Source organism: Gossypium hirsutum, chromosome D11 (genome assembly GCF_007990345.1).
Source record: "Gossypium hirsutum isolate 1008001.06 chromosome D11, Gossypium_hirsutum_v2.1, whole genome shotgun sequence".
NCBI classification, from domain to species: domain Eukaryota; kingdom Viridiplantae; phylum Streptophyta; class Magnoliopsida; order Malvales; family Malvaceae; genus Gossypium; species Gossypium hirsutum.
The window spans coordinates 33,591,930-33,613,599 of record NC_053447.1 but is presented as its reverse complement, the minus strand read 5'-3'; the positions used below and the strand labels follow the sequence as shown (position 1 = coordinate 33,613,599).

The 21,670-nt window shown below is 33.0% G+C and overlaps 1 protein-coding gene across 1 annotated transcript; it reads right to left on the bottom strand.

Annotated features, from left to right (window-relative positions):
* Nucleotides 1-675: 675 nt before the first annotated feature.
* LOC121223179 (uncharacterized) lies at nt 676-3,105 on the bottom strand. Its single transcript, XM_041104292.1, has 3 exons — nt 2,941-3,105; nt 1,203-1,783; nt 676-1,153 (listed from the first exon to the last, which is right to left on the bottom strand). The coding sequence occupies exons 1-3, from the start codon at nt 3,103-3,105 to the stop codon at nt 676-678; spliced, it is 1,224 nt and encodes a 407-aa protein (XP_040960226.1).
* Nucleotides 3,106-21,670: the final 18,565 nt, after the last annotated feature.

The window sequence follows — 21,670 nt, the reverse complement described above, 5'->3', positions numbered from 1 at the left end:
TAAGAGGCGAGGATAGAAATTTTTTTTTGACCGAAATTAAATTATCATTTTTTATGATAGTAACTTTTATAATTTTTAAGATATTAAATCAAATTTTTATCATTTTTAAGGAGAGTTAACATGTAATTTTACTTTTATTAATTTTTTTTTTTGAAATAAAGACTGGGATTTTATTAAATTGAAAAAATAGAATAAAAATAAACAAAAATCAGACCCAATAAAGCCCAATCCAAATGAAATCGCAAAGACAAGACCTGAAAAAACAAAACAAAAAAATAGAGAAACAACCTAAAGGCCAATCCAGCAACAAAACTCTCCAGAAAATGGAAAGACTTAAACAAACAATAAAATAAGATAAATAAAATAAGATAAATAAAAACCATCCCAGTCAAATCAAGAAACGTCTGGAAGCCATAAATTTGATGACTAGTCATTTCCAATGCTCCAGAACATCTTGTCGATAGCTATCCCCAAAATCTTTTAACTTTCATTTTGCTATCTACTTTCATTACTCATCTGCACATTTCTCCTTCAATCTGGTTCTTTAAGCCAAGTTTCTGCCGAGGCAAAGGCGTGACCTTCCAGATCTTCTCCCATCAGATAAGTATCTTCTTCTTTCTCGAGCGCGGTCTTTGCTAATCTATGGGCATATGTGTTCTCCGATTTGTGAATAAACTAAAAAATAACTTCTTGAAAATCTGCTTTCTTCTTCTGAATATCGCTGATAATGGCACCGATAACTGACTCGTCTGTAGAAGTTGCTTGACATTTTTTTATAACTGATTTTGAATCCCCCATGAGTCTGACTGATTTGATTCTAATTGAACTCCCTAATTTTGCACCTTCCAGGCACGCATAAGCCTCTGCTGCAAAAGGTGAGGGGACATCTCTGTGGATAACCGTCTTTAACGCCATTAAGTTTCCCCTCAAATCCCACCCTACCAAACCTGTCGCTGAACTGAAAGTTCTACTGTCGAACGCTGCATCAAAATAGATTCTCGTACTTGGTATGCCTTCTTGTGTTTTATGACTTCTGTTTATACTTTCACTATTTTTCAAGTTTTTTAAACCTTCAAATTCTGCCAGATGTCTTTGAATATTATGTGCTAAATCTCTACCTGTTGTATTTCTTCTCTGGTGTACTAATTGATTTCTGGAGTACCATAACATCCATAGAGCATGGCAGAAAAGTAGACACTGACCGTTGTCGCTTCCCTTGAAGACCCAGGTAAGCCATTCCCATATTTTGATTCGCATAATTCATAACCCGTGAAAGATTTAACTGTTGCCAAACTTCAATTGTCAGAGGGCATTCGCGAAAAACATGGACACTTTCTTCAACCGCCGAACAACATCGAGGACATCTATCATTGACAGTAACCCTCCTGTATCTAAGATTAGCAAAATTAGGAATAAAATCCCATGAAATTCGCCAGATTGTAAATGTAATTTTTGAGGGCAACTGTAAGCTCCAAAGTTTCTTGTAAAATTCTTTTAATTCGGTCTGTAATAAATAATCATTGGGGATCTGATTAGCATCTTGTAATAGTTTATAGGCACTGCGGACCGAAAACTCGCCAGAAAGTTCCCCTTTCCACACCTGAAAGTCCTCATGTTCAAACTCTGCTAGGGGAGTCTGAAGAATTTTCCTAGCAATTTCCTCTTGAAACGTACTATTAATCACATCCCTTCTCCATTTCCTGCTAGTTAAATTGATAAGATCTGAAACTAACTTTAATTCACCTCTGTCTGTTCTATTTTGTGCACCAATTTTGTCGACCCCCTGAATCCAGCAATCTTCCCAAATGGAGAATTCTATCCCCTCTGCCCACCCTCCAGCTCAACCCTTTTTAGGGGAGACCTTTCGCTACCCATATACTCTTCCAGGTATAAGAAGGTAAAGTTCCCAATTCTGCAGATAAGAAACTAGAAAACGGAAAATATTTTGCTTTAAGAACTCTGGCTAATAATGAATTTGGAAAATTAATGAGACGCCATCATTGTTTAGCTAGTAACGCAATATTGAATTGGCTAAAATCTCGATAACCTAAACCTCCACATTCCTTTAAAGAACATAGATTATTCCACGCACACCAATGAATCCCTCTATTGCCTTTTCCTTTTTGCCACCAAAATTTAGCGACAATACTCTCCAATTCTTTACATAAAGCTCTAGGTAATAAAAAACATGCCATTGAATAGGTAGGAGTAGCCTGAAGTATGGCCTTAATGAAAACTTCTTTGCCTCCTTGAGATAAAAACTTGATACTCCATATATCAATACTTTTCTTGAAACGATCATTCAGATTCTGAAAAGCTTCTTTCTTTTTTCGTCCCACCATATTTGGCAACCCCAAGTATCTTTTTGGATCATTCGACCTACGAACCCTCAATAAATTGACAACTTGACTTCTGTCCTCTTTCAGTGTGTTTTTGTTAAAAAATACTGATGATTTTTCAAAATTTACGCTTTGCCCCGAGCAGGATTTATATTCTTCTAGAATTTCCTTAAAAATGATAGCACCTTTCCTTGTTGCCTCCCCAAATAATATGCAATCATTAGCAGATAGTATATGGGAGACCTGTGGTCTTCCTGCTAATCTTGATACCTTTTGAAATACCTCTCTTCATTGCCAATCTTAATAGACTCGACAAGCCCTCTCCACACAAAAGAAATAAAAACGGACTTAGCGGGTCTCCTTGTCTAAGACCTCTGGTTGGTGAAAAATTCACTCCTCTAAACCCATTAATGATTACTGAGTAGGAAACTGAGGATACGCATTTCATAATGGCCTTTACCTAGTTAAGGTCAAACCCCATCTTGACCATGATTTCTTCAATAAAACACCATTCAACCCTATCATAAGCTTTACTCATATCAAGTTTCACAGCCATAAAATCTTTTTTCCCCAGTTTTTTCTGTTTTAACTTGTGCAGTACCTCATAGGCTAACAATACATTGTCTGATATCAATCTCCTTGGCACAAAAGCGCTTTGGGCTTCATCAATACATTTCTCAATAACTAACCGGAGCCTATTAGCAATTACTTTTGCTAAAATTTTGTAAAGAACATTGCACAAACTGATAGGCCTAAACTGCGACATATTTAATGGGCTCTCAACTTTGGGGATAAGCACTATATTTGTATAATTAATTTGACTAATCTCTATTTCACCGTTCAGCATCCGAAGACAATAAGAAATTAAATCCTCTCCCACTATCTGCCAACATTTCTAGTAAAAAGCTGCTGGAAAGCCATCCTCCCCTGGTGCCTTTGTTGGGCCCATGTCAAAGACTACTTCTGTAACTTCTTCCCTGGAATATGGAGCTGTAAGTCTTTGATTCTCCTCCTCATGAATACACTGCTCAATCCCTGATAATATATGATCAAAATTCCCCCTTCTATCTGCTGAAAATAGATTTTGAAAGTAAGCCCGTGCCGTAACCTCAATATCCTGCAAAGACACCATCTCGTCCCCTTCTTCATTCTTTAATTTGCGAATAAAATTCCTCTTCTTCCGTTGTGAAGCTTGACTGTGGAAGAATTTTTTATTTTTATCTCCAAACTTCAGCCAATTTGTTCTAGCCCTCTGTTCCCAATAACATTCGTCTTTTTCAATCTCAAAATTTAAACTAATTTTTGTATCAATCAGTTCAGCTAGAGTCTTATCATCCCTTTCCGCCACAAACAACTCTTCAAGCTTTTCTGTCAGAACTCTTTTAGATCTTTTCCTGTAGAATTGAATTCTCCTAGCCCATTCCTTCAGACCTTCTTTAAGTCTCTCCAGTCTCTGTGGCAATTCCCCTGAAGAATTCTCCCACAAAAACTTAACCTCACAAATAAAAGACTCTTCCAATAGCCACCAGGCTTCAAATCTGAAATTACTATTCCAAACTCGATCTTCATCTTTCCTTGTGTCTAAAAGAAGTGGGCAGTGATATGAAAATGTATGAGTAAGATGTTGGACTACCACCTCGGGAAAAAACCTGAACCACTCTGTGTTAGCAACTCCTCTATCAAGTCGTTCTTGGATATTTGTCTCCGGTAAATTACCTCTCTCCCAAGTGAACCAGTTACCTTCATATCCCACGTCGAATAAATGACAATCTTCAAGCGTTTTCTGAAATAACTCCATCCTTCTTTCATCTCCAGGTAGCCCTCCTTTCTTCTCGAATCCATACATGATTTCGTTAAAGTCACCACACACCAGCCATGGCAATACGTCACCCCCTACCAATCTCTTCAAAACATCCCATGAATCGTATCTTTCTTGTACATAAGGGGAACCGTAAAATCCTGTAAATCTCCAATTAACTCCTTTCTCTTTATCATCTATTAACACATTAATATGTCTTTTCGAATAACTACGTAGCATTATGTCCATGTCGGTTCTCCATGTTAAACACAATCCTCCTCTTGTACCTTCAGCTTCAACTTCAATTCCATATAGGAAACCACATCTTCTACGAACAATTTCCATCTGTATTTTTACAAAGTTTTGTCTCCATGAAGAAGATGATTTGGGGATTATTTTTCTTTAGAAAATATTGAAGTCTTCTAACCGTCCGTTGTCTCCCCAAACCACGGACGTTCCAACTTAAAATTTTTATTGCTCCCGGTCGGCTAGCCTCTTAGCAGCCGCCGATGTTAAAAAGGTAGTATCTTCCATCTCAACCCTATTACGCTTTTTCCCTTCCTCCCCTACTAAAGTTACGTCTTCCACATCATACTCCATAGCCACTTTTCCTTAAAGGAATTCAAGTTTTTCCTTCCCTTGGTCAAAAGATAGGCTTCCCTTTTCTAGACTAAACCCCAATATTGAATCAATAGAGTTCGTCTTACTCCTATTCAAATTCTCATCCCTTGAACTCATCCCCAACGATTTGTGCCCCATCCAATTACCTTCACTTTTACCTTCTCCCTCTTCTCGTAACCAAATACTACTCGTTGCAAGAGCTCTACGAGATGGGGCTCTCAAAGATAAATCCCAACCCATCTCAATGATTTCTGCTCCCATCATCATTCTTGCCTCACAATAGGAATCATTATGCCCCAAACGACCACAGAAGAAACAAAACAATGACAAACGTTCATATTTAAATTTAACATACGAACACAACCCATCACTCATAACTTGCTTTTTCCTTCTCAATGCCTTCCTAACATCAATCTGCACTCTAATCCTCATGTAATTGCTATTTTCCTTACCCAGAATTGAAGCATCATACTCTAGGAGAACTCCAATAAAATTACCCAATTGTATCGCTAAATTCTCAGAAAATAAACCAGCTGGAACATCATGAACTTGTACCCAAAAGGGAACAAAAACAAGGGGTATATTCAATGGATCTTCAGCCCTCTTCAATTTGCATAGAATTAATAAGTGGTTATTAAAAGTCCACGGTAGACCTTTTAAAACTCTCTCCATATCCATATGATGAAAAAACTTGAAAAGATACCTTTTCTCCCCTAGATCTCTAATTTGCACCCCACAGACAGGATGCCATAAGTTAGCCAGAATGCTCTTCATGGCCAGAAAATTAATTATACTCGCTGTTAAAAAGCAACCTACAAGTTGATAATCTGTTACTTCTGTTTGCGTAGATGGATCTACCTGGACTATCAAGACTTCTTCTTCTTCTTCATTGATCGAAATGTTTGCTAATTCAGTCTCCATACTTGCACCGCCTCCAAGATTAAACAGGAAGAGTATCTGGAAGCCGACAAACACCAAGACTTGAGAATAAATTATAAAGTGTTGGGTTAAAAGTCCAAGAAGCACATATAATTAAACTCAATACAAGAGAGACCCAATTTCCCTTATATTACATGTGAGGGGCGACAACCCTAATATATTTAACTAGTGTGCCGCCCCCTCTTCTAGTTAGACTAGAATATTATTTTTCTATTAGATAAAAATAGATTGCATGTTTTTCTATCCATAGTAAATTCATTTTCTCGAAAGAAACAAAAGATGTTTTAAAATTTAATTTAATTTTTAATTATCATTTAATTGATTGTAATTGAATAATTGAGTTCAAAATAAAAATTAAATTAATTAGTCATCACAATTTTAATGAACAAAAAAATTAAATTTATTTATTCATGGATTCTAGCGCGATAAAATTATCATGATTTTGAAGGAATTAAAATTGGATTGTGAAAATAATTTATTTGAATTAATTAGATAAATAATATTTTAGAAATAGAAAATTGTTTATTGAATTGGATAATTATATAAGTTTGCTTTAAAATTGAACTGAACATATAATTGTACCTAATATATGAAAGACTCAATAAGGCCAATAACACTAGGGGTGGGCAACAATCTGTGCCCGGGAAATATGGTATGTGTTGTCTAGTGCATTAAGTCCTAGTAGGACTCTTGTTATTTATTTATTTATTAAAACATTATTTTTTCTCTCTTGTTCAAGTAAAAATCTTGTGATTTTTCTCTACATGAAGGAAATATGAGATAGCTGAATACACACATTTGAGGCAATGTTATTCCACTGAAAATTAGGAAAATTTATTTAGTTACAAAATAAAATCTATTTTTCATGAATACTTGAGATATTACTTTCAATTTTGATTTCCCATAGAGAAAGTGAGCTTTCCCCATTAGAATGATTTAGTTTTCATTCTACGTTTGGTTTGCAATAAAAGCCCACTCTATTAATAACCGATGGTTCGAGGATCGCTTGGTTGAAATTCAAGAATTAACAAGTCTTGTTAGTCTAGAAACACATGTATTATATTTGATAAATTTTATAACCATATACATCATAACAAAGATTCAAGCTTTATGAAATTTTTTGAAATGCAACAAAACCATTTTCATAAATAAATTTTCTTTAAGGAAATAGATAAAGATGCAAATGATGATGATGATAATAACCAACTTCAACCCTCTCACGTGTAACTGATACTCATCGGGTTGCCCAAAGCAATTGATGATTGTTTAGGTTTTTACATTTTGAATTTTAAGAAAAACTTTATGTAATTACTTTCAATTAGTTTTCGTATTGACCTATTGGTTGTTTAATTCAAGAATATTTGTAATTTAATTAGCTATGTCATGTTATGTTTAATTCACTGGACATTGTTTAATTTATTATTTCATGTTATATATATTCATTTCATTCACCATAGTGTAATTGATTATATTATGTTATGTTGGATTTGTTAACATTATGATTAATGGCAGACAATTTTAATGGAAAACAATCCAAGTGGTGTAAGTTTAGCACCCTAAAGTTCACTTTGAAAAAGTGGCATGGGATAATTTTCTTTTGGTTCTTGAGATAATGGGCTATTTATTGTTTGGTCCTTAAACCTCAACTATAAATAGGCCTTCTCATTTCTCATTTCTCATTTCAATTCATCCCAACCAATCTTTCTCTCTTAGTTTTCTCTCTTCTCTCATTTGAGAATTCTTAAGGAATTCTATTTGTTTGTAATATCTTGGAGATAGTAAAGTTATCATCTGGTGTTAGTGCTCGAGGACGTAGGTATAATTTACCGAACCTCGTTAAAACTCTTGTGTTCTTTCTTGTCCTATTTTTCTTTCAATATTTGAGGGTATAATAGTAGTATTTAATTGTGCTATTAAATTACTATAAAATGGATATTCTGACTAAGGAAAGACTTGGTATTTAAGAGATCCTTGTGATCCACCTCTCTTCCCTGGAAATTGAACTTTGTGTGATTTTTTAGTACAATAATTTACACGCTTCCGACCCTATTGGAACAATAGGATTCATTATAGATACGATAGAAATCACTTTTTATTGTAAACTTCAAAATACTAGTTGTAGGGCGTATTACAAGCTCTTGACAAAAAATTATAAGCTATTTGAAAATTTACATGTTAAAAACAATCAACCCACTAAGATCTTGTGAAGTTTTTAAACTGTTGGTTGCTCTTGCTAAATCGTCGTGAAATGCACGACACATAATCTCAGGTGGTTTACAAAGAAATGGAAAACACCCGAGTGGCTTTTGCTGCTCCAACTAGCAAATATAAAGCACCAACGTCTTTTTTACATCGTCCATGCCATCGCTATATTGGCTTATGTAAAACTAAGTAGTTTTCGGTGATCCCCGTAGCAAACAAAACCACCAAAAGTCTTACATGTGTCATTCAAAAACCTATCTCATTTCCCTAAACACTGATATTAAATAATCGGGAAATTCTGTCATAGTGTTGAGAAACTTTTTCATGTCGTCCATAAACCTTAATCCATTTTTCTAAACCCCTAAAGAGTAAGATTAAATCCAAAATCATAATTTGTAACCCTTAATCTTAAATTCTAAATTAAAATATTTGATAAACATCTTACAAATTGAAGTTTAACTTAAACTAAAAGTGACCTGACTCTTTTGACTAAAATGCTTCTCATGAGAATGAGCTTATCCTAAATATGATAATCTATGGTTGGTTTTGGTGATGTTTTCGTAGTTAGACAATGCTTTAACGCTAGTGGAAGAACATTGTGGTGAAAAAACATTGGAATCAGGTGAACAAAGTTTCCTTTAGTTGAGGTTATAGTCTACCGTTTATTAAATGTTTAGGGTTGATGGGTTTATGTTTAAGGTTAGTGGATTGTAGAAAAGGGTTGGCTAACTTTTTTTTTGTTTTTTACACTGCATTAAATCTGGGAAATATGAAAATAATACAAAATTAATACGATAAAATTCTGCTATAAAACTAATAGAATCTTAACATCAAATCTGCTAAAACAACTAGGAGTGAGCAAAATTCGATTCGACTGGAAAAAATCGAAAAAAATTCGAATTTTGAGTTAAACGAATCGAGTTATTCGAGTTAATCGAGTTATTCGAATCAACTCGAATATTTTTTTCGAATTTCGAGTTCAAATCGAGTTGAGTTTTCGAATTCGAATATCAAACTATAATATTTTACATTTTTATCCTAAACTCCCAAACCTTTTTACTTTTCCTTCAAAACTTTTACTCCTTCCCACTTCCCCCCCAAAACTTTTACTCCCCTCCCCTCCCAACCCCCCAATCTACCCAAAATCTATTTCCCACCAAAATTTTACTCTCCCATTTATTTTTTCTCAAAATTTTACTCCCCAAAACCTTCAAAACCTTTTATTTTCCCCCAAAATTTTTACTCCCTCCCACTTTTCCCCTAAAACTTTTATTCCCTTCCCATCCCACCTCCCATCTATCCCAAACCCTCCCCCCTCCAATTTTTTTAATATTTTCCCTCCAAAATTTTACTCCCCCCTATTTACTTTCCCTCAAACTTTTATTCCCCAAAACTTTTTATTTTTCCCCTAAAATTTTACTTCTCACCCTTTACTCTCAAATAAAAAATCAAAATTATCCAAAAAAAATCACTAAACATAAATAGTAATAATTTTATTTATATATACTATTTATATTATTAAATTAAATTTCACATTTTATATTATTTATATTATTGAATTGTTTAGTCATATTGAATATTTATATTAAAATTGAATTATTAATTATGCCATAAAATATTCGTGTTAAAATTTTATATTGGTATCAATTTCACATTTTATTTTTAAAATAACTTTTATTAAAAAATCATATTTTTACATTTAATATATTTTTTAATTCTAAAATACATAGTGACAAGAATCTGAAGATAATTGAAACAACTAAGCAAGCAAAGAAGCTAACCAATATATAAAAAATTAATAAATAAATTATGAAGTGATGAAAGTTAATAAAAAATTTGATTAAGGTGGACAAATTTTATTACGATGGGTGACAATGGTTACAAGGACCCAAAATTATTTTTTAAAATTTAACTCGAACAAATATATTCGATTCGATTCGATTCGAATTCCATCTCACTCGACTCGATTCGAGAAAACTTCAAATAAAGTTAGGATGATAAAATGAGATTTGAAAACTCGATTAACTCGAAAATTTTCGATTCGATTCGATTCGATTCGATCGAATACTCACCCCTAAAAACAACACACATCAATTACAAAACAACCAAGCAAATACGAAAATAGTATAATGTACCTACACCACTAATTATATAAAAACTAAATAGTATAATGGACAATAAAATAATATATTATCAGATATATTATTCCAAGATAATATTAGAATTAATATCAAATTTTTAGGCGAAATAATATGATCAAACTAATAATAACAACCAACTAATTAATTAATTCAATCTATTAATTTTCGAACTCAGCTATGCAATTTACGCTCCAACATATGACAATTTCAGACTGCAAAAAGAGAAAAAAAAAAAAAACTCGAAAGCTTTTTCACTCCCAAATGCGTATGAGATGGAGCGTTGAGAGTTTGTTTCATATTGGGCCTACACGATTTTTGGGAATTTTGACAAGCGTTCCTATGTAGAGACATTTTTCATTCAAGAGTTCCGATTCCTTGCAGTAGACGGAATATATATATATATATTTATAAAAAAATACATAAATACGTCTAACAAGATGTGTTTTTAACTAATGTTTAGGGTTAGTACAATTTGATTTAAAAAAATAAAAAAAAATTATCAAATTTTAAATTAATTGAATCAAGTTATTCGAAATTAGTTTTATAAGTTAATTAAGCAATTCGATTTTTTGAGTTCAAGTCGAGTTTTATTTTACAATTCAAATAATTCGAATAATAGATTAGTTGTAAATTTCGAAAAAGAAAAAAGTTGATATTTTTCAACAAAAATATAAATAATTTTAAAAAATTCAAAATATATATAAAAAATTCCAAATTTTCATATTTTTTAAAATATAAAAATTAAAAAAATCTAAAAAGTATATAAAAATGTTTAAAAATTAAAAGAAATTCAAAATAATAATTTTGAAAACCTAAATACATAAATGACCTTATACTGAAATTTCTTGTCACTACTCGTTTTTATAATCAACAACTTCAATCTTTTAGAGAGTCAAATAATTTGATGAGAAGTGAGAAATTTTGGCCAATAGGTGAAGAAATTGATAAGTGAAAAGGAAAAGGAAATTTCCTAATGACAAGTGTTTTATAGCAAAATGCTCAAGATTATTTTAATGTGCTTAGATAAAGAAGGAAGGACATTATAAAGTTTGTAGTTTTCACACTTGTGACCAACTTTTATCTTGCATATAAAGTTCAATAAAGTTAATCTAGAAAAAAAAAAGTTGTTCTACTTATTTAAAATATAAAAAATATATAAACTACAGATTTATTTTTCAAAACTAATAATTTTTTATTTTTAAATGTAATTTTGTAAAAACTCATTTTACTTTAGCATGGGATAGAAAAGTGCTATGTTTGGAATTGAATTTCAAATTTGCTGAATTCAAATATTGGACAATTCTTTTTTGCTACTACTCAAAAGCTGGTCAAATTAAAAAAAAAAAAGAGAGTATAAATAGGATTAAATTCCAAATTTCTAGATAGATTTGAGAAAGTCAATAGAATCTGATAATTTTGTATAAATTCTTAATTTCCAATCATGATACTGCTTGATTATGTTGAAAATGATACAAGAAAAAGAAAAGAAGAAGAAAACATCGGTACAACACAGTAGAATTAAGGTTCAATTTTCAAACAAAGTAAAAGCCACCTGTGGTGTGACCAATGGAGCCAGGGAAGTCTAAAGGTGAAACTTAAGAGGCAAAAGCAAATAAAAGAGGGAAAAAACTGAAAGCTCAATAGGGCACCAAAGGATGTGCAGTGCAAAGGGTTTTAGAAATTTCTAGTAGTGAGATCAAAAGCTATTGGCATAAAGAAATATTAGGTAACGAGGGGATGATGGTGTGGGCAAGTGGAGATTTGTTCTGTTGTTATAATCCAGTGTTATTATTTTATACTTTCTTATCAAAAGCTTTTATGATTGTAAGAATATTAGGAGGGACTTAGGTGATTATGATTTCAACTATCTTCGATATTGATATTGACTGTAACTTACCATAATAACATTTATTTTGTTCGCTTCCATAATGAACAAAACAGCACGTCAGCCAGCACAAGTTATATATTTAAATACTACTTGAAATCACGGTTGATCCCATGCCGCTAAGCCTACAAAATCCGCTTATTATTTGATGATGCGGCTAAGTACTGCCTGATTAAACCATGCTTATTCACGTCTATTTAATTATTCAGTTTGTAATATGGCCCAGATATTTTAAAATATTAGGATCGAAAAATAAGTTTAGACAAAAAATTAGATCTGTTTAAAATATGAACTAGATTCAAATTCTAACATACAAGTTCAAGTTTGGTATTACCCATTTCTAAGTTTATAATATATTAGTATATTATGTTAATGTTAGATATTTTTTAATTTGTAATTCATGAAAATTAATTCCATCATAAAATATAATACTATAATATAACCATTAAAAAATGTTAAGATACTTATATATAAAATTTTGATAAATGAAAAATATATAAAAATATTAAATATTAAATTAAAATAATAGAAATATTTTTTTAAAAATTAAAAATAATATGGGTGGTTTTAAAATGATCTTGAATTAATTATTTATAAATAGAGGTGACTTTGAGCAAAATTTTTAACTCATATTTTAAATCGTATCAAACTTATATAAACATAAAACTTGCGAATATCATCCTTAAACCCAATCAATGATGATATCTAAATTGAACTACCGTTAGAAGGAAGCAGAATTAAGTTAAACTGATAAACTTATTCACGAATCATGAGCGTCTCATTAAGCTCAGTATAGTTCCAAAATGAGATATATTGATAGAATATCAAGCTTTTTATTTTTTATTTTTAAAAACCATTAACCTTTATTGCATATTATGAATGAATACTTTTGAAGGTGCCTTCCGACTTACATTGTTCATCACTTGGGCAAAGTTTGGTTGTGGAAATTAATTGTCGAAACTATTGTACTCTCAAGGTAGTGGCTGGAAGTTGGTATATTAGCTACATTACATATGCAAAATATGTCTTCACTCATAATAACAGAATCATAGCTTGATTAAAAAGGTAAATGGTATCCTATCAACACCATTATATGGATTATGAAAGGAAACATGACCATGAGTCTAGACAAATGATTTTTATCATTACTAGCATGTGTGGGGTGTGCCTCGCTTTATTGGAAAGCTTGCAGGCACTTAAGATAACAATCAAGGATCAACTTAAGAAAGGCCAAAACATGCCTGACGTTGTGATGAGCAAGTAGGTCTCATCGGGACGACACAATGTAAACTCAAGACAAATGTGACATCGACATTGTGATGAGGAGAGCCGACACATCACAACATGTTCTCCTATTTGCTAGTTGCATTTTAGACTTTAATTAGGACTACTTCTCCCAGTTGGACTATGATTATTCTAGGGAAATTTCAGTATGATTAGAACTCTAATCTAAGCCTATTTAAAGGGTTCATTGTATCCCTATTTTGACATGCCAATCAGTAAAGACTTTTCTTGAAGGCGATAAGATGTAGTCATATATGAGTTTTGGTGAGAGTTTTATGGTAACTATGGAGAGAATTTTGTTCCCGAGTGATAGCTTTGTGTTTAAGTTTTGGGTTTGTATGTTTAATACATTTAAGTTTATTTTCTCGATATTATACTCTCCTTTGTTTACTCATTTAGAGAAAAGCTGAAACCTCATTTGCCCATGGTTTTTTATCCTCTTTAGAAGAGTTTTCCACGTATATATTTGTGTTTGATCTTCTCTATTTTACTTGTTTGTTGCTTATATGGTTTGATCACCAACAAATTGGTATTAAAGCCAAGGTTTAGCTTTCGCAAATCAACTCGTTCAGTGACATAACAACGATTTTGGATATTGAGAAATTCGACAGGATCACAAATTTTTGTTTCTGGTAGTTTCGAATAATTACGGAGGTAGCTGATGTGGCTGAGGATAAAAGTGATGATTCATTTTTCTCCACATATAATCTAGTTAAAGGTGGAGACATGTCAAATATTGAGTATTTTCCTGATTTAGAAAATAATCTCATCCCCTTTTGGAATTTAGGACTCGAATGGTTCATAGAATGTTTAGGGCAATGTTGGTCATAGAGGGTTACAGTTAGGTGGAGTAGGAGTGTAACACTCCAAACTCGGCCCAAACGTTATGGCCGAATCTGGCGTGTCACATCAAAGCATCGATCAAAAACTGAGTTTGTCGTTAAAGGTTCATTTCTATGTTTAAATCCTTTTGCTCGAGTTTAGCAAATCATCTCATCAAAAACGTTTACTTAATGTCTGTCATTGGTACTTTAGGTTATTCCAATCTCGAAAACTACTAAAGTTTGAAATGTAAAAGCATCTGTTTTTAAATGTTTTTGGAAAATAGTTGTTAATTTTGAAAATTCGTGTTTAGTAGTTTTAAATAAGGAAAACTAAAGCCCTTTTAAAAATTTAATCACTCGAAGGCCTTATAACAGAATTAAAACCCAAAATATAAAATTTAAATAAAAAGGCTACAGTAGGGCGTCAATGGTCGTGTGGCCACTTTCGAGTCTCTCGCAGGTTCAAATCGCCTAAGGATGGGGAGTACTTGCACAATTAGACAGAAGGGTGAGTTTGTGAAAACTCAGTGTGTAATCCCTTATAATACAAACAGTCAGATATATGGTATGCAGAAACAGACTGGGCCTGAGCCCATTAACAGAACCAGGTGGACCTAAGCCCATTACAGAATCAGTATCAAATGCAGATTTTCAGATAGAAATCCAGCCCAATCCAACCAATACAACACTCGTACCAACCAACACGCCATGTGGGGATAAAATCGACCCAATCAGCCAGCACACCAAGCTTAGCTCCAGTTGCAGCACTAAGTCAACGGAACGGCTTAACACCGTAGACAAAATGACTAAAAGCCATAAGTATCGCAACAACGCTGCCAGTTAACAGAACGACTAAAAGCCATAAGCAAGAAGGCAGTAAGCCTTGAACAGAACGGCTACAAGCCATACACTTCCTCCGTCAATATTAACCCAACCCCATGCAGTATGTCATGTCATAGATCATACGTGTATGCAATATGTCATACTCAGCAACAGTCATATAAATATCATAAAGCAAAACGATCAGACATAGCATAAGGCCATATTAGTCATTTTATCTTCTAGAGGTATAACGGTCATTTTACCCTATAGGGGTATTTCGATAATTTTACCCATCGGAGGTATTTTAGTAATTTTACCCATTGAGGGTATTTTGATAATTTTACCCTTCGAGGGTATTTTGGTAATTTTACCCATCGAGGGTATTTTGGTAATTTTACCCATCGAGGGTATTTCAATAAATTTACCCTTTGAGGGTATTTCGGTAATTTTACCCTTCAAAGGTATTTTGGTAATTTAACAACCTTTTCGAAGGCATACAGTCGCCTCGAGCGACACAAATAACCTAAATGGTCATAACGGTGTAAATGGGCCCAAGGCCCATATTCGACCCAAGTGGGCCCACACACTCGTGTGGCCCATTTAGCTCAAATTCAGTCACGACTATGCACTACATAGCCTAGTCCAGTATTTGTCACTTAACGTGGATTTTATCCGTGTGGTGTAACAACTCGATTTTGACCCTAATCGGACATAGTAGTTTTGGGACCACAAATCCGAGTTAGAAAAATATTTTAATATTATTTTGTGTGTTTATTATGTGTGAATTTGATTGTGTGAAATTTTCGTGTTTAAATTTTATCATTTGAATGACAGATTAAAGAAAATGACTAAATCACGCAAAATAAAAATTTAGGGGTCAAATTTAAAAGCACCTTATTGTTGTTGTCTTTTAAAAATGGGGGTTGTAAATGGAAATTAGGCCATTTAGATGATAGTGGGCGGCAATGGACAACTTTGTCCTTATTTTATATGAAATATAATTTAATTAATAAAGGTTAAATTAGTAAAACAACAAATACTTAATATATGTTAAAATAAAACAAAATTTTATGCAAAAAGCTATCATCTCCTTCCATGGCCGCATATTAACAAAATTTTACGTTTTTGAGATCGTTGCTAAGTTATCTTCAAAGCCCATGTCTTAATTTTTGAATTTGATGATGATTTTGTGTTTTTCCATTGATGGGAGCTTGTGATTTTTGTTATTTGATGATGAAATATTAAAGATATGTGAAATATTAACATGTTTTGTCTTTGAATTTTTGGTGAATTTGAGAAATTAGGGCTAAATTGTGAAAATAAATTTTTGAGGGACTAAAATGTGAAATAAATGAAATGTGTGGACTTGTATGAAGGCAAGGAATATTCGGCCCTAGCATGATATGTGTAAATTTTGTGTATTTTGTGTTTTATACAATAGGGACTAAATTGTAAAAAGTGTGAAATATTATAGGCAAAATGGTAATTTTCCCATTTATGTGTTTTTAGATAAAATTGAATAAATTGATGAATAAAAAGATTTAATTTGAATATGTTTAGATCGAGAACCAAAGAAAACGGATTTAGATCGAGGAAAGTTGAAGGTAGCCGATTAGTCGATTTTGTCCGTCGATATCCGAGGTAAGTGATAAGCATTTGAATTTTGTTTAATTAATGAATATATAATAGATAAATGATAAATTGTGTTATTGAAAATATTAATATCCTTAGCCGAATTTGAATATTGAAATAGGGAGGTATTTGAGTTCGATTCAATTTATAAATTATGTCTGTAAGCCCGTACGAACCTTGGGAATTTTATAGGATTTTTTGATAAGTGTTTTCGTGTAAGACCACGTCTAGGATGTTGGCATCGATTTGTATTTTTGTGTAAGACCCTGTTTGGGATAGTGGCATCGATTAGTGATTACATGTAAGACCACGTCTAGGACGTTGGCGTTGTACGAGATTTCCGATTATATGCGTATCCTATTTAATTTCGAACAGTTCGATAGATAATGTTAAACGTAGATGGATTTGGAAATGAGTTTTATCTACAAGTATGTATTTGTTAAATGAATATATGGAAATAAGGTAAGTTGGTTATTTGAGATTATATATTATAAGTGATTATAAGTTTGAAAATTTTCATGTTTATTATTAGATTTAATTCGGCTTTAGTAGATAACTAAGTTGCCAAGGTGAAGGTTTTATACACATATATGTTAAGATATGTTCGGGTTAATAAAAGATATATGTGTTCAAAGTGTAATCATGTAATGTCTATTACATTTATAAAATAAGTTAATTGCCTTTTATTTTATTAGTTAAATTATTTCTATGCTGTTGACTTACTAAGCTTCGAATAGCTTACTGTGTGTTATTATTTGTTTACTTTGTTTTATAGATTCTTGAAGTTGTTACGAGCTCGGGGATTTGTCAGTAAAGCTCATCACACTATCAAAAAACTACGGTATTTTATAAGCTGAAATTTATTTTGGGATTATGGCATGTATAGACTAGCTTTGAAGCTTACTTAATTTGAAATTATATATGTATTTAAGCCATGCGAATATGACTTATTTAACTTGTTTTGTTCAGTTTTGGTTTGAATCATAGGTTATGCATATTTTGATTATGGTTTAGCATTTTATGAATAATATTATATAAATGAATGTTAGGTGTGGCTTGTTTGAATTAGTTATAAGGTGAATATATAACATACTTTATAAATGGAAGTGTACTTACAGATGTTGGAGATGATTTACTTTTGTATTATAGATAGAATAAATGAATGTTTAAATGTTTAAGTGTGCATTGTTTTGGATTTGTGTTTGGACATGAATATGCATATGGTATATTTAATTAGTGGGGTTTGATTTTAAATGATAGTATATATATAAAATTGGAAATAAAATGCTTAGTTTATATAGTAATGAAATAAAGCCCTTTGGAAGTGATTTAAGTATGAGCAATTATATGTATGCAAATTCGGATTTAGTATAGATTTAAGATAGGTAAGTACATGTGATAATTAAAACTTACATACATATAGTTGGACATATGAAATTCGGTTGAATGATTAGTATGTATATATTTTTTTATGCATTTGGGTGATGGATTGATTTGGTTACAAGATGGACTAATTACCGAAAACTTATTTATATATTTTTGGTTGATGCTAAATGAAATATATGTGTGAATCGGCATTAGTAATTATAATGTACTCATATTGTGTAATTTGGTGTTGGTAAATTATAGATTCGGTTATGGTATAAAAGTATTAAGTTATGTTAGTCTTTTAAATCGTTGTTCAGGTTGTATGTGTTTGGTTAATTTGTGCATAAATGTTATTCAAGGTTTTGATACGAGGTAATTTGGTATTTGGAAATATAGTATTTATTAATGGAGTAAATTTGAGCATATTTGTTTCGAAGATGTATGTGATTTTGAGTTTTAGATTGATGTTTATATTTTATTAGAGAGCATGTGTTTTGTTATAAAAAAAAAGAAAAAAAAAAGAATGGTCTATAATAATAGACATGATTTCTATGTACTAGCATAATGCAATTATATCATAGAATGAATGGGGTATATATATTTATTTATAACCGAAAATGCCAAGTCCAATTAGTTATGGTATTGAAATGTGGTCATTTAAAAATGGATGATATGCAAGTTTAAATGTATATTATTTATAATATTAATTGTTAGGTCCCATAGTAGATTTCGTTTAAGTTGAAATAAATGATAAATTTATTTAGGTATAATATTAAGCATAAGGATTCATGAAAAATATATTTATTCTTTGATTATCTTAGTAGTTTATTATATTACTATGATAACATATGTGATTTAATATGGTATAAATTGTATTCAGATTTTATATATTATTGTTAATGCCGTATATATATATAAGAAGAAATAAAATTTAGTTAATGTAATATGGTTAATGTGTGTGATGTTGTGCATATTTAGAAATTTTATAAAAAAAAACTTGAAAATAGACGTTATGTCTGGTAATGCCTCGTAACCCTAATCTGGCGACGGACACGGGTTAAGGGTGTTACATTTGATTTGTATCAGAGCTACAGTTTAGTCTATTTTAGGACTAACGTAGCGTGTGTGAGTCTAGCTATACATGCCATATTTTATACTGCGATAGTGTGATGACTTCTGACATTTGAAAATGTGTTTTTGTATAGTAATAGATCCCAATCGAGCCGTAGCCGATGATGTTGAGAGTATAGCGCCTGCTCCTGCGCAAGGGACAGAGCTGGTAGATTTTAGACCGACCTCGAGTAACAAGGAGGGAGAGGCTAAACAATCCTTTTACCAAATGATGAACGACTGATTTACTCAATATATCCGGACTAATCTGGCTACACAACAACCTCAACCCCCGACTAATCCATCTTCAATACATGTTATACCTCAAGTGAGTGATCCGTTGACATTGCTTAAGCCTCCTATTGATAAAATCAGAAAACACGAGCTGAAGAGTTCAGAGCTATTGATGATGATGATGTTGAGCGAGCTGAATTCTGGCTCGATAATACTATTCGAGTGTTTGATGAATTATCCTGCACCCCTGATGAGTGCTTAAAGTGTGCCATATCTTTGCTTCGGGACACCGCATATCATTGGTGGAATACATTGGTATCGGTGGTTCCGAAAGAGCAAGTGACCTGGGAATTCTTTCAGAGTGAGTTCCGTACGAAATACATCAGCCAGAGATTTATCGATCAGAAATGCAAAGAATTTCTTAAATTGAAACAGGGAAGGATTACAGTGACAGAGTATGAGCGGAAATTTGTGAGACTCAGTCGGTATGCCTGAGAGTGTGTTTCGACTGAAGCTATTATGTGTAAAAGATTTGAAGATGGGCTGAATGAAGATATTAAACTGTTAGTTGGCATACTTAAGATAAAAGAGTTTGTGGTACTTGTTGAGCGAGCTTGCAAAGCCGAAGAGCTCGGGAAAGAGAAGAGAAAAGCTAACTTTGAAGCTAGAGATTTTTGTAAAAGATCATTCAGTATGTCATTCCAGTCGACCTCAAACAAGTTTAGAGATGATACTAGCCGTTCAAAGGCTACTGCGGTGTATTCACGATGGGATAGAGATAGACCACCTATGAGTTCGAGAGCTACTTCAGTAGCGAGTGTGGGTAATGTCAGATCAAACCAACTTGAGTGTGAACATTGTGGTAAACGACATCCTGACAGTTGTAGATTGCTTGATAGAGCCTGCTTTAAATGCAGATCGAAGGATCGTTATATTCGTGAGTGCCCAGAGTTGGCGAATCAAAATCTGGTACAAAATACGAGATCAGGTAACACTGCAACTAGAGGTAAACCCCTTAGAAACACGAGTAACATGAGTGGAAGTCAGAGCGGTACTAAAGATACAGCTGTTAGATCCGAGGCTCGCGCACTTGCCAGAGCCTATGCCATACGCGCACGAGAGGAGGCCTCATCCCCAAATTTTATTACTGGTACTTTCACTCTCTATGATACTAATGTTATTGCATTGATTGATCCTGGTTCGACTCATTCATATGTGTGTAAGACTTTAGTATCCAGAAAGACTTTGCCTATTGAGTCCACTGAGTTTGTGATTAGAGTATCAAACCCCCTGGTCTGGTGTGTTTTGGTTGACAATGTGTATAAGAATTGTCCGTTGATGATTCGAGATTCGTGTTTTTTGGCTGATTTGATGTTGTTTTCATTTGACGAGTTCAATATAATTCTGGGTATAGACTGGTTGACTTTACACGATGTTGTGGTTAACTGCAAAAGAAAGACTATTGATTTGTGGTGTCAGAGTGATGAGATTATTTAGATTGAATCTGATGACCTGAATGGGTTACCGACAGTGATATCCTCGATGTTAGCTCAGAAATATTTGAGAAAGGGTTGTGAAGCTTACCTTGCTTATGTACTCGACTCTAAAATAATTGAAAGAAAGATTCAATCAGTACCAGTTGTGTGTGCATATCCGGATGTGTTTCCTGAAGAATTACCGGGTTTGCCGTTGATACGAGAGGTAGAGTTTGGTATTGAGTTAGTACCAGGGACGACTCCGATTTCGATAGCCCTGTACTGTATGGCACCGACTAAATTAAAAGAGTTGAAAGCACAGTTGCAAGAGTTGATAGATAGAGGTTTTACACGACTGAGTTTCCTCCCTAAGGTGTGCCAGTTCTATTTGTGAAAAAGAAAGACGGAACGATGAGAATGTGTATTGATTACTGGCAGCTTAATAAGGTGACTATAAAGAATAAATATCCGTTGCCACTTATTGACGACTTGTTCAATCAGCTAAAAGGGGCTTTAGTATTTTCGAAGATAGATTTGAGATCGGGTTACTATCAATTGCGAGTTAAAGACTCTGATGTGCCAAAGACAGCTTTTCGAACGAGGTACGGATATTACGAGTTCTTGGTTATGCCTTTCGGACTTACTAATGCACTTGCTGTTTTCATGGATTTGGTGAATCGGATCTTTAGACAGTATCTGGATCGGTTTGTGGTAGTATTCATAGATGACATTTTGATCTACTCTCGTGATGAAACTGAGCATGCCGAACATCTGAGACTTGTGTTACAAACTTTGCGAGATAAACAGTTGCATGCAAAGTTCAGTAAATGTGAGTTCTGGTTACGGGAAGTTAGTTTTCTGGGCCATGTTGTATCAGCATCGGGTATTCGGGTTGATCCGAGTAAAATTTCAGCTATACTTGATTGGAAATCTCCGAGAAATGTCTCTGAAGTTCGGAGTTGTCTGGGACTCGCTGGTTACTATAGACGGTCCGTG